The sequence below is a fragment of the Protobothrops mucrosquamatus genome, unplaced genomic scaffold (genome assembly GCF_001527695.2).
Source record: "Protobothrops mucrosquamatus isolate PMUCROS unplaced genomic scaffold, P.Mucros_1.0 scaffold548, whole genome shotgun sequence".
In the NCBI taxonomy this organism is placed as follows: domain Eukaryota; kingdom Metazoa; phylum Chordata; class Lepidosauria; order Squamata; family Viperidae; genus Protobothrops; species Protobothrops mucrosquamatus.
In genome coordinates, this window is record NW_015386852.1 from 693972 (window position 1) to 708105 (window position 14134).

Here is a 14134-nt window from a genome sequence, read left to right on the forward strand (position 1 = left end):
CGCGGACTGAGCGTAGAAGCGGCGCCGGGCGGAGATAAGGCCGGGCCGGCTGGGAGGAAACGGAGGGCTAGTGCTGCTGCCGCCTCCAGGCCGGGCGCCGCCTCCTGGCGACCGCTCGGCTTCTAAGCAGTGTTTCTCAACCTTGACAATTTTAATGCATGTGGACTTCAACTCCCAGAATTCCACAGCCAGCAATGCTGGCTGTGGAATTCTGGGAGTTGAAGTCCACATGCCTTAAAATTGTCAAGGTTGAGAAACACTGCTCTAGAGACCCGGGCAGATGCAGAGCTCTGGAGCCCGTATCTTTGCGCATTTGGCCCCGACCTTTCTTCCTCTGCGAGTCCACCTGACGTTGCAACTCATTGGGATTTGTTTTCCCTTGAACTATTTAATTTGAGCCCTTTTTTTCTTCTAACAAAGTTTTAATTTTTTTAATAAAGTTGTAATAACTTTATTAAAAACTTTAAAAAAAGATTTTTAATGCAGAAACTAAAATTTAGAATTGATGTATTTTTATTTTTTTAAATTTTAAATCATATTTAAATTTTACAGTTGAAATATTTTAAGGAGGAGGAGGAAGGAGCATTATGTATGTTCTCTACCTGGTGTAAACCCATAAAGAAATAAAGGTGGGATGTAAAAAAAAGTGGGATTTAAATAAAAGAAAAATATTTAGAATAAAGAAAAAGAAGAGAAAAGATAAAGACAAAAGTGCAGAAAAAAGGAAAATATAAAGAAATAGCTTCTGATTTTATTTCAGCCATTATAAGTATAAATTAGCCTCTTATTTTATGGTTACAGCATAATTTACATTTTTGTATAATCTTTTTTTTCTAATAATCAAACTATGTATCATAATTTCATTGTTTTCTCTTTCGTTCAAAATGTCTATAAGAGGTTTCCAGTCACCATGAAATGTAGATAATGTCTTTTCTCTCATCAAGATTGTTGATTCCGACTTTTCGGCAAGTTTCATCATATTTACCATAACATTTTTGTTTCAAAAGGGGACAAATTGAATACTTTGTGTTAGTTTGTCCAAATATCTTATATATTAGAAAAGAAAGTTGGTACTCGGAAGGCATCTCATGCTTGGAATGACATTTTGATAAAGAAATACATCTACTCCATGCCACGGTTTTATTCTTTCATCTTGAAAATAGGTGTTACCTAATTAACCACCATGCTTTAATGAGTGTTGTTCAATGCATGGTCCAAAGATCCTGGAGTTTCTCTCAAGACTTTTCAGGGATCTGCAAAATCAAAATTATCACCTTAGCCTATGTTGAAAAATAATACAATATTAAAATCTCATCAAACAATCATGTCAACTGATTGTGGCAGCAAATGTGTCAATTGCAGTTTTTAATACAGTAAATACAAGTAGTCCTCAATGTACGACCACGATAGAGCCCCGTTTTTTTGTTGCTAAGTGATAATTTGTTAAGTGAATTTTGCCCCATTTTACAACCTTTCCTGCCACAGTTGTTAAGTGAACAAGTGCAGTTATTAAATTAGTGACATGGTTGTTAAGTGAATCAGGCTTCTCCATTGACTTTGCTTGTGAAAAGCTCTCAAAAGGTGATAACATGATTCTGGGACACTGTCACCGTCATAAATATGTGTCATTTGCCAAGTGTCTGAATTTTGATCATATGACCATGGAAATGCTGTAACAGTCATAAGTGTGAAAAACAGTCATAACTCACTTTTTTCAGTGCAGTTGTAACTTTGAATGTTCACTAAATGAACTGTTGTAAGTTGAGGGTTACCTGTATTGATAAAAATATCCTACATGGACAAAAGCTCTTTTGGGGTTCTCCTATTTTTTAAAAGTGTGAAGGGGTCCTGAGGGGAAAAACAATTTAAGAAACACTGGCTTCAATCAATGCCAACCACTTTATAAAACTGGCCCTTACATTCAGTCAAGCCAATTACTCATGTCCCTAGAATATATTCACCATCTTATTTATAATTATGGTGTTTTTACTTTCAGAAGGAGATTCTAGATGTAAAAAATAGGTTGGGTAGCCTGGATTTGCAGCTTATATTTGCTGCTTGTCCTCAGGTAGATAAATATTTTGGACCAGCATTATTTGCCATAAAATACAGTACATGCCAATAACATGATTTAAGCTAAGCAAAATTTGTTTTGATAGAGTTGGTGTAGCTATATGAATATTTATGTGCCTGTATATGTGCCCTCTAGGTGGCAGAAAGCAGCTTTATTTTCATTTTCGTTATCATGTATTTTGATCCAATGGCTAGATGGCCTAGACATTGGTATTTGAACATAGACCTTTTTAACATTTATATTTTATTCGGTTCTATTAATCTAGATGAAATATTAATATATATTGCTAGTTCATGTATGATATGCATATTCTAAATACCGTAATTATTTCTTGTCTTGATTTTAAGTAAAACTGAGCTGGCACAAAATATAAGGCATTTTTTCTTTCTCATATTTTATAATATAAATGAGACAGATCTTTTATTCTGATGGTCCAGAGAATCTATCTGGAAGTACTGGCATTACACCGAAAATATATGTACTTTTGCTAATAGCAATCAAACATTGAAGCTGGAGAATTGAATGCTTCTTTTTTAGATATTTCTTCACAGCTGTATTGCTCGCTATCCGGTTCTTTTGGTGTGTGAGCAATGCATGAACCACATCATCTATCTTATACTTCAGAGGTCCCCAACTTTTTGAGCACCAGGGACCGGTTCCGTGGAGAGTGTTTTTTCTGCAGACCGGAGGGGGTGTGGTTTCATGTACTGCCCCGCTCAGGGGCAGGGTGGCGCTAGTGCCGGCGGGATGTTCACCGCTAGCGTGAGCGCGTGCACTGGCCATCCCTTCATGTGGCCTGGTAGCCAAGCAGCCACGGCCCATAGGTTGGGGACCCTGTTATACTTTATAAAGAGATTGGATGATTCTATATTATTATTGCCCTTTCAGAGGATTCTGGGTGAATGTTTCCATAGTCTTCATCAGGGTCCAGTCCAAGCCGGAAATAAACAACATAGCGACTGCTTTAGAAAGAAAGTTGCAGTTTATTGAAGAGGAGAGCCAGACAGAAATATGGCTCTGGAAGAAAAGAGAGGAAGCACATGTAGGGAGTGGGTTTTATATCCTTTTGGGCTCTTGAGTTTGTTTCCTGTTCCTGTTTGAGCCTTTGTATTTCCTGGGTCATGCATTTTGACCTGAGTCTGAATGTGCCCCTTTGGCATCTGTGAGTGAATCCTATTATGTTGTCTTAGAGTTTGGGTGGGGTATGTAGATTTTAGGTGTCTTTGTCTTCTTAATCTTCTAGCTTCAACCTTCCTGAATGGATTATTTACACCTGCATTTCTACAGAGCTAGTTTCTGCTTGGGGGAGGGAGACTTTGGGCTATTAAGAAAAACTGGGCATGCTTTTCTGCCTCTTTAAGATCCTTTGAGGAAATATAACATTCTGCCCTTTTAATATTTCCTTCTCGGGGGGGGGGCTGACTTCCCACACCCTCTTAGATAAATTCTGTTCTCTCTGTTTCTGCTTAGGTTGTCTTTGTAGTCCTTGGAGGTTGCAGTTCAGAGTTAGCCCAGTCAGTTTCATTTCGTTTCTTGATTAAAGCTGAATTCTCTTCTCAAAGATCGCAGAGACCTGAGTGAAAGATCCTGATTCTGTAGCACTACCAAAATATTTTGGCTATAGGAGGCGATAGGGTGGTGCAGTGGCTCAGTGGTTAAGACGCTGGGTTTGTTGGCTGGAAAGCTGGCAGCCCATCCTCACCCTGGCTTCTGCTAACCTAGTAGTTAAAAAGCATGCAGATGCAAGTAGATAAAGAGGTACCACTTTGATGGAAAGTGGCAGCGCTGTGTGACATGCGGGCCACATAACGGGAAATGTCTTCCGACAACACTGGCTCAATGGCCACTCCCTATAGTCGGCAATGACTAGCTGACTAAAATCCACAGGGTCTCCTTTATCTTTTACCTTACAGGAAGTGAACTATAGGCAGATGTAGTTTTCCTGAGACTGCAAAATTGAAAGGGGAAATGCATGCAGGAGGAGAAGGGAAACGATACATAGCTGCTTGGGAAGAATATTGCATTTAGGTGAGAATGGCTGAGCCTCATCTATCAGCCCTAGAAGAAATTTCATCCCACCCATTGTCCAGGAAGTGAAGGATGACAGACTCTCTGTTCAGGTAGTCTTCAACTTACAACACTTCGTTTAGTGACCGTTTGAAGTTACACAGTATTGGAAAAAAGTGACTTATTTTACACAACTGTTGCAGCATCCCCATAGTTATGTGATCAAAATTCAGGCAGCTTGGCAACTGACTCATTTATGAGGGTTGCAGTGTCCCAAGATCACGTGATCACCTTTTGTGACCTTTTGACAAGTAAAGTCAAGGAGAAGCCAGATTCACTTAACAACCATGTTAGTAACTTAACAACTGCAGGAATTCACTTAACAACTGTGGCACGAGAGGTAAAATGGGGCAAAACCCACTTAACAACTGTCTCGCATAGCAACAGAAATTTTGGACTCAATTTTGATTGTAAGTCGAGGGCTACCTGCATTTGGAATAGGGGTTTGAACGTATAATTATATGTTCTAAGCACCCTAAGTATAATTTGTTTGAAAGCCAAGTTACTAATTGTCTTTGATATGAGGCTACCTAATATGGGATCAGATCATTATGATTGTGCCTGGAGTTACAGTCATAAGTGCACAAAATACTTATTCAGAATGGTCTTTATTTAGTAAGTGTTCTGTACAAAATAAACAAATACTTGAAACACATAAAAACAAATTCAGAAGGCATCCATACTAAGAACAGGGGTCAGAATACTATTATTAGTAAATGAATAAGAGAGTGAAACTATGTTTTGAAAGCATGCCATCATCTTGCTAATATACTTTAAAAAGATTACATTCTTCTTTGGTACATTCTAAAGAAGGCTACATTTTTTAAAGAACATCTACTACAGATTGCAATTCCTACTAAGTCTAAAATATTCAATGTACCAATGTATACTTAAAAACATTATTTAAAAGACTTAAGTCTCGCAGTAATATATAGCCTACCAGCTTCAAAAAGACTATCCTTTGCAGATGCTCTGCCAATGGATAATTTACCAGAATCTAATCAGCTTGTTCTTAAAATGCTTTCACACAGGATGAAAATAAAAATCAGCCCTAAAACTGATATATTTATTTTTCAAAGACCGAGAAGAAGTGGAAATTAGAAGATCTATAGCAAATCTTCAGTCAAAGTGACAGAAAGGATACACTTCATTGACCACAGAATATAGACACACAAACACACAAAAATGCACATTTTGAGATTGTTGCGCTTATCTGTTTGAAGCCAACCAATTCAATTTTACCTATGTTAAACCCATTCAAAACATTAAATGCAGGATTCAATCAATTATTTAAACCAAGAGGAAAAATCTCACAGTTGTTTGTGTGGTATTTTAAGAGTTACTTGCTAACAATAGTCAATATTCACTGGATTCATCTGGAAAGCTTTTGCTTTTTTTCATAAAGCTGTCTGAAAAAGTGCAGCTGGTCTCCTTCCAAATGTTATTTCCCTGTTTTTGATATATGTATGCATATATAGTGTAAGTATATCCCCGTGTTATAATATGATTGCAGAGTGGAGATGGATATGTACAGGTAATCCTCAACTTACAACCATAATTGGGATCAGAATTTCTGTTGCTGAGCAAAGTGGTTGTTAAATGAGTCGTGCCCAAATTTATTACTTGTTTTGCAATGATTGTTAAATCATGTGGTTGTTAAACAAATCCAGCTTCTACTCATTGACTTTGCTTGTCAGAAGCTGACTGGGAAGGTTGCAAATGGTGGTTATGTGACCCCAGAACACTGCAATTGTCATAAATATATACAGTTGCCTAGTGCCCAAATTTTGATCATGTAATTGTGGGGGTGCTGCCACGCTTGTAAGTACAAGGACTGGTTATATGTCATTTTTTTCATTGCCGTTGTAACTTCAAACAGCCGCTAAAGGAATGGTTGTAAGTCAAAGACTACCTGAATGTATATTTTTGCATTTAAAAACACAGGAGCTTCCAAACACACATGACTTGTTGATACAACGATATCCCATCTGAATGTTTGTACATGCAATATCCATTAGAGCACAAGATCATATGAAAATTGCTGGTTGAAAATGGAAAAAGAAGAGGCTATAATCACCACTCTATTAAATTACTAGGAATAGGCGTTTGGTAACTATTCAGTATCCATTAGCAAGAAGGCAAGAATGTGCAGTGGGATGCAAAATGTCATAAAAGGGCATATATAAATTCAGGCCTAACCTCTTCTTACCACGTTTCATAGTTCACAGCATACTGGTATCAAGACAGACCCTGGGATTTTACTATGTTCCCATGCTAATCCAAAGAGCAAGGGAAACCGAATAGCAATATTGTACTTCATTTTCCAGTGAGTAGACCTATTTGGTTTCGAAAAGAAGGAACCCAGCAAAAGTGGAAAAGCGTTGATGATCTCCATGCAGTGCCCCGTTGCCCATCCGCAACCACACTTCGTCTCCTTTGGCAAGTTTAAGCACTGCGCTGTTGCTTGACGAGTCAGATTTTCCCTTGGATTCGTAGCTAACAACAGAGATACAAAAGGTAAACTGGTTTGTTCTTCACATTTTAAGCATTGTTGCAATCCCTAGAGGTGGTCCTCATTTAGTAACTGCCTTATTTAGAGACTGTTTGCTGATACGACAATGTTAAAAAAGGAAGTCTGCAACCATTAAATGAACCCATTGTCTATAATGGGCATTTTGTGCCAGAAACTGGAAGTAAACATATACTGGGGGAAAAAATATATAAATCATGGTCACATGACCATAGGATGCTGCAAACAGCTATAAATGCAAGCCGGTTGATGAGCATCCAAAATGTAATCACATGACTGGGGGGGGGAATGGCAGTTGGAACTTCAAATCCAGCTCAAGCGCCATTTTTGGGTTCCATTTTAACTTCAGTCGCTAAGCAATTGTCATAAATGAAGGACTACCTGTACCACTTTGCAGGCCTAAAGCAGCAGATTGGCCATTTCAACATAGGCAAAAGTAATTGAGGGTTCCAACTTCATCTAAAGACAATGCAATCTACTTACTTATCTTGCAGTGTTATATCAGGCAAGATAAATTCTTCATTAAATCTATTATTGGTCATTTTTCCAGTTTAGCAATCCTAATTCTTAATCAGATAATCTATGCTAAGGGATAGCAGCTTTCCCTTGTGCAGGGGTGTCAAACTTGCCACATCACGTGATGTGTCGCGACGTATCGTGACTTTTTCCCCATTGTTGGAGCTGGGGTGGGCGTGGTTTCAGCATGACGCCCACCCCAGGCTGGCAGCTTGACACCCCTACCCTAGTGGTTTGTCCCCTTACCCGTAACCCATTTCTTTTTAAAATTGGAGGTTTTAGGGCAGCGATCCCCAACCTTTCCACCTTGGTGCCCCAGCCAGGGATGGGGGGGCGTGTGAGTGGCAGGCACACATGCGTGTGCATAGCTCCACTGGTGTGAGTAGGTGCGCACACCCTATACTCACGCAAATTGAGGTTCATATATGAGCAGAAGGTGCTTGTGCTTGCGCATGATGTTTGTGCAAATGGAACATCATGCACGAGCGCCCTCCGCTCGCATAAGTGGAGCTTCGCATGCACTGTGGCCCAGTTTCAAACAAGACATGGCCTGGTAATGGGCTGCAGCTTGGGGGTTGAAGACCCCTGTTTTAGGGACTGAAGCTGAGAACCTTAGAAGGCAGCTCATGTGCTCTACCCTGAGTTTCAGTTCCTCTTCCAAATTTATTTCACATATTTGTAAGCCTCAAATGCACCGCACACACCTGTATAAACTGAATACTGTGTTGCCATTATGCATCAAGTACACAGAGACGTCTTCAACATCTTCATGCTTCATCATATTAAAGGTGAAGAAATAAACCCCTAGAAGGGAAGAGAGAAAATATGTAGTACAATTGAATAATTCAATGGCACAGATATAAGATAAATGTTCCTTCACAGCGGCTTCAACAACCTCCTCATCATGTGACCCTGGGACAGTGCAACTGTCATAAATATGAGTCATTTGCCAAGCATCTGAATTTTGATCACGTGACCATGGGGATGCTGCGAGGGTCATAAGTGTGAAAAATGGTCATAAATCACTTTTTCAGTGCCATTGTAATTTCAAACAGTCACTAAATGAACTGTGTAAGTCGTGGACTACCTGTACATATATTCAGAACTAATACCAAATACAATAAGAATCCCTTCACACTTAAGAGTACACACATTTAGCCACAATTGTTAAGAATTCATTCATCTTCTTGTCCATGATGAATATCCACACTTGCAAAATATTTTGTTTTATCTCTGAAACAATCCAATATGAGGTAACCTGGTCCTGAAGCTTAGAATCTATTTTGGAACCTTAAAGGCTTTCATTATTTTTTTAATGCCAATTTGGCACATTTTTTAAGCTCCACAAATTTTCCATAAATTGAAGATGTGGGGAAAGAGAGGTATAAAAAGATGGATATATTTTTGTGACCAACAGATCTCATTTCCAGTCTAGTATTAACTTTACCAGTGAATGTGGGCATATAGCAAAAGCAGTGATTAATAAATGCACACTGTTTAATTTATTACAGTGTGGTAAAAGCGATAGTAGCTTAACTAGGTTGCCTTTAAAAAGTTTTAGGGAGAATAATATTATTTTCTGGGTTTCCAAAATCTAATTTTTGGACTGTTTAAAGTTTCTGTTTTGATATTATCTTGAGCCTAAGAAATGTTATTAGTTATTAGAAGCTAATAAAACAACTTTATATACTTAGCAGTTGGGTTCTTGTATTGATCAGGTTTTTCTACAGATATTTTGCCCAGCATCCCAATGAGACTTTGTCAACATGGAAAGAACCTGATCAATAACCTAATCTGGAGAATCAGATTACTGAGTATGTACAGCAAATCTGAGTTACTTCTATTCTAAGAAATCCATAAAAATGTACTCAAGAATGTACTCAAGAAATTATGAATGTGTGCCATCTGTATTATTCTACTCTACTGTATTACCATGGTATTGTCCTAATTCAATATTGTTTTACTGCTTTATTGTAAATTGCTGGGAATCCATACAGAGTACAGCAGTATATAAAGGACAGAAATAAATAAGTTTGCAAAACTCATATATTGGCTTTTTTATTCCCTATACTGTACCTTCCATTATTTCCTGTTGAAATTTTATTGGCAATTAACACAAGGACATTCCTTAGTTGTAAGTTACATTCATGCAAATTGCCTACACAAGAGCAATAAAGGGGAAAAAAAACTTCCTATTTTTTTAAAAAAGGGTCCAAACAGAAGTTCTTGTTATTTTTTATAGAATCTGTCAGAATTCACCCTTTCTGAACAAGCAATCACAAAATGTTATATTTAGGTTCTGCAAAAATAATAATATTTATTTTATTTATTTATTTATTTATTTTATTAAATTTATATACCGCCCTATCTCCCTTGCGGGACTCAGGGCGGTGAACAGGCGATACTAAAAACCACGAATAAATAAATAGTTTCTGTTTTAAAATCGAATTGAATAATAGGCCTGTTCTAAAAACACACCCATACAAAACCCCCCACTGATAAGCTATGGACGTCATATTTCAATCTATCAAGAAGATATGTTTAGAAAAAATCACAATGTTTGCCTTTGTGTTCGACCCAAAGTAAAACACAACATCAGTTTGAAGCTTCAAGGGGGGAAAGTTCTGCTTGATTGAATAAAGAACATTCAAGGCAAATTATTGTTTCTTTTGCACAAAATTCACACAGAATGCACTGTACTCACCATTCACTGGAGCGCCAAATCGTCCAGTCATTACATCAAAGAAATTGCCAATGTTGGTTTCCACGCTACTGAAGATTATTCCGCTGTTCTGATTACTAAAGTGGGTTGCCATTGAAGCCATAAATGCAACCTATGCAAATAGAGTTAGCATTTAAAGAACAGGAGAAAGGCAGATTGGAAGACATGGTTGAAAGCAGTCAATTCTGTATCAATTTCTTTCCCAGTTTAGTTGGTGAAGGAGGAGAGGGGAGAGAGAAAGAGAGATAAACTTTGATTTTCTAAATGCATCACTAGGATCTGGGCCAGCACACAACCTGACTAACAACACTGCCATTGATTTATGTACGAACAGAGATCCACTCATACGCAGAAAGAAAAACATCTATGGATGTCTAAAACACAAACAGCTCCATTTAAGATTACTGTACACTTTAACATAGCAGCTGAGTCTGTGGAGATCCCTTCATGCCATCTCAGCCACAAGAAGCGTTACGTTTTAGGGGATTTGTCAGATCGGCTCCAGCATGGATCCTTGACTTATGACCATAATTGAGCCTACAATTTCAGTCATAAGTCTTTTTTTTTATATATAAAATTTTTTATTATTTTGCATTAAGCAACAAATACAAATGATGCATCTACAAACACCACAAAAGAAAAAAAAATTTTACTCAAAATATTTCCGAATACTCCCGGCAGTCCCGCCTTGCCTCCACCCTTATCCACTTTCCCTCTCTTTCCTCCCCCTAACCCCACAACCTCTCCTCTTCCCTCCTACCACTCTACATCCCTTTCGCCTTCTAACCACCATATCGAGTGCAATTTGGGGAACCTGCCGGGGATATTCTCTTATTATTACAATTCCGTTATATACTTATAATTATTTACTACATCAATTTATAATTTCCCTAAAACCCCTCCCCTCCCCGACTTCCCAGAACTAACACAGGATTCAACACCTCTTAAAGCAATCAGTTTAAAAAAAAAACTTTAACTCAAATAATTAAAAAACAAAAAACTAACCTCCATTTTAACTCAAAACTAACAAAATTATCCATCTTCCCCAAATCCAAACCTCTAAAAAAGTAAACTTTACCATTTCTCTTATAATCATTCAAATATCTTAATCCCAGTAAATACAGATTCTAAATTCTTTAAAATAATGTAATTGCATACATATATAACATTGATCATCTAATATCTTATTTTTCTTATTTAAATCCTTTAAAATAATACAATTATATTTATATATATCCTTAATCATCCTAAATTCTAACAAAGATTTTACTAATCCAAAGAGATTAAAAAAACATTAACTTCAAAAACATTCCTTATTCCCAACCTCCTTCTTACATTTCTTCCCAATTTTTCATTCTTTTTCACATACAAAATCAGTCAAAATCAGTAAACCTTCAACCTTTTACGCCTTAATACCAACAAATGTAAATTTTAAATTCATTAAAGTAATATAATTGCATACATATATGACATTAATCATCTAATATCTTATTTTTAAATCCTTTAAAATAATGCAATTATATTTATATATATCCTTAATCATCTTGAATTCCAACAAATATTTTACTAATCCAAAAATTTAAAAACATAAGCTTCAAAAGCACTCCTTTTTCCCAACTCTCCATCTTACATTTCTTCCCAATTTTTCATTCTTTTTCACTTCATTTTTTACTGACAAAATCAGTCAAAGTCAATGAGCCTTCAGCCTTTTGCGCCTTATGCCTTTTATGTTTTATAACGTGTCTGAAGTTTTTGCAAGTAGTAAGCCTGTAAGCTTTTTCCAAAGACCCAAGCAGCAACATCTTCAGTTGGTTTTCTCCAATGCAGAACCCATAGATTAATTCCATATAAACGTTTTTTCCCCAAAACTTCACCAGGAAAATACACCAAAATCATAACCAAGTCTATTACCACTTCCTTTCCCAGCTTCTCAGACTTGTCAATTTCCAAATCTCCACAATTTTGCTCATTTTGAAGTATTTCCATAACATCTTCTTCAACCTTTGCTATAAATCTCTGGAGAATAAAAGCCACCATTTCTTCCAATTTCTTCATCCAAATATCTTTGATTTCCTCATTATATTGCTCAACTGCTTGCATCACAGCATCTTGTACATCATTTATAATCAAAGAGAAAGGCATTTTCAAAAAACTTTCTCACATTTTAAAACCATTCTTCAAATTTCTTTAAGTATCATCAAAAAGAGTAACAATATTAATATCACCAATCAGTAAGCATCATAAATTCATCGTGGTTAAAACTTTCCAGAACCAGAGAAGCAACAATGTATCTTTATCCTGTTGATAGCCAGACGAGAGTAAAAGTGAAAAGCGAAAGTAATCCAGAGAAACGGCAGATCCACAGCCATTTTCTCTCCCTTTAAATCCTCAGTAAATAAAGAAGATGTTGATAATTTTCAAAGTTAAAGTCCCAATAAATCCATTACAATTCCAGCCTCCTGTTCAATTCTGTCTGTTTATAATTTTAAATCAAATACCTTCGATCACAGAGGTGGGAGCTGCATCTGGCTTCGCTCCACAAGCAAGGAGCGAAGGCGTCTCGGGGCGCGGAGAGTGTCCAGGCTCCGGGCGAGCTAACATCTTTCACCCCGAATTGAGACAAAACTGGGGCGAAAGGAAGCTCTAGCCCTATCCGGACTCACTCACCTTTCCCTCTTTGCCCGAGGGACGAGGTTCCTAGCCGAGAGACAGCTGTCAGACACTGTCTCTTCAAGCTTTGACGCGCTCCCGGACGGGCGGCTAAAAAAGCCGCCATGCGATGCCAGCTGTCACCACCGGAAGTGAGTCATAAGTCTTGATGGTCGTAAATCAGGTAAACCTTAATTTTGTGACTTTTTCGCAGTGGTTAAGCAAACACCGTGATTGTTAAGCGAAGGAGACATGCCACTGGCTGGGTAATTCAGTGTTACCCTTTATGATGAGTGTTATGGAGTGCCGCTTGGCAGAGGGGTGTAGCATGGCATAGGGGTGGCCAGATGTGGGACTGTTGCAATGCCATGCAAGAGCCCATGGGTACTACAGGTGCAGGTGAGGGTGCTGTAAGCAGGTAGATACTCTGTTGCATGAGATCCCTGAATCTCATCATCTATCGCGGGGTCCTCAGGAGAAAAAACAGTGGAAGCAACTTATGGGAGGGATTTCTCATCTTCCCTGCCAGCTTCCCACCAGCAAAATGGTTCCAAATGGTGATCACGTGACTGCGAGACACTGCAACCATCATAAGTGCAAGTCAGTTGCCAAGTATCTGAATCCCAGTCACGTGATTGCAGGGTTGTAAAGGTGAGGGAGGAGAGATGTACTTTCAGACTAGCAACATTCCTTTAATATTGTAACCTCACCATTAATGTCGTGTTACAACTGCCCTTGTAAATTGAGGACTACCTGTATATGCTTAGTTGGCGCTTCTTGTCTGGACTGCCTCAAAGTATTGACACAGTCCACCCACAAATATTTGGGATCATAGTCAGGTAAACAAACAAACCCATCCATAAATTTATGCACTGGGCAGTCATTTTTGGAAAAATCATGCTCTCATGAAAATTAAGGGGAAATTACCTGCAGCTCTGGCGGGATGCCAGGATAACCTTTTTCTCCTTTATGTCCTTGATGGCCTCGCTCACCTCTGAGTCCCAAGTCCCCCTTGTCTCCTTTGTCACCTTTCGATCCTTCTGTGCCAGGTAATCCATTATTTCCATTGTTTCCATGGTTTCCTTTGGGCAGTCAATCAATAGGTTGTTTGGTGAAATGCAAGCTTTACAAGGCTCCATGCAAGTTTGTTTTCATTCTTTGGACTAAATTAGATTTAACTTTTCTCATTCTGGTATCCTCTAGATATATATATTCTAGTACTACAGCACCCATCTTCCCTAACCACCAATGCCTGGGGATGATGGAAATCATAGTTCAATATATCTAGAGCACTCGTAAGTACTGAGGCCCAGATAGCCTTTCTAAAATAGTAGGAAAAAGGGCAGGGATAGATAAGAAGAAACTAGATAGGAACTGAATTTATTTATTTATTTATTTATTTTCATTAACTTATATGCCGCCCTTCTCCCCATGGGACTCAGGGCGGCTCACAGCATGTTAAAACAATATAAAACATTATCCCCTATAAAAGCCAATTAAAAACCAAATATTTATCGCTGTGTCTTATTAAAATCATTAAAATTGTCCCTATTTAAAATTCACCCTAGGTCAGACC

General features: G+C 38.0%; 1 protein-coding gene across 2 annotated transcripts in view; it reads right to left on the bottom strand.

The window, feature by feature from the left end:
- Nucleotides 1-6470: 6470 nt before the first annotated feature.
- C1QTNF3 (C1q and TNF related 3) overlaps nucleotides 6471-14134 on the bottom strand; it is a 13913-nt gene continuing 6249 nt past the window's right edge. For both annotated transcript variants that reach the window (XM_015817027.1, XM_015817026.1), the window contains exons 3-6: nucleotides 13486-13640; nucleotides 9892-10021; nucleotides 7892-7991; nucleotides 6471-6637 (exon numbers count right to left, since the gene is read on the bottom strand). In XM_015817027.1, coding sequence (XP_015672513.1) covers nucleotides 6478-6637; nucleotides 7892-7991; nucleotides 9892-10021; nucleotides 13486-13640 — 545 coding nt within the window. In that variant the 3' untranslated portion in view covers nucleotides 6471-6477. The remainder of the gene's footprint in view (nucleotides 6638-7891; nucleotides 7992-9891; nucleotides 10022-13485; nucleotides 13641-14134) is intronic.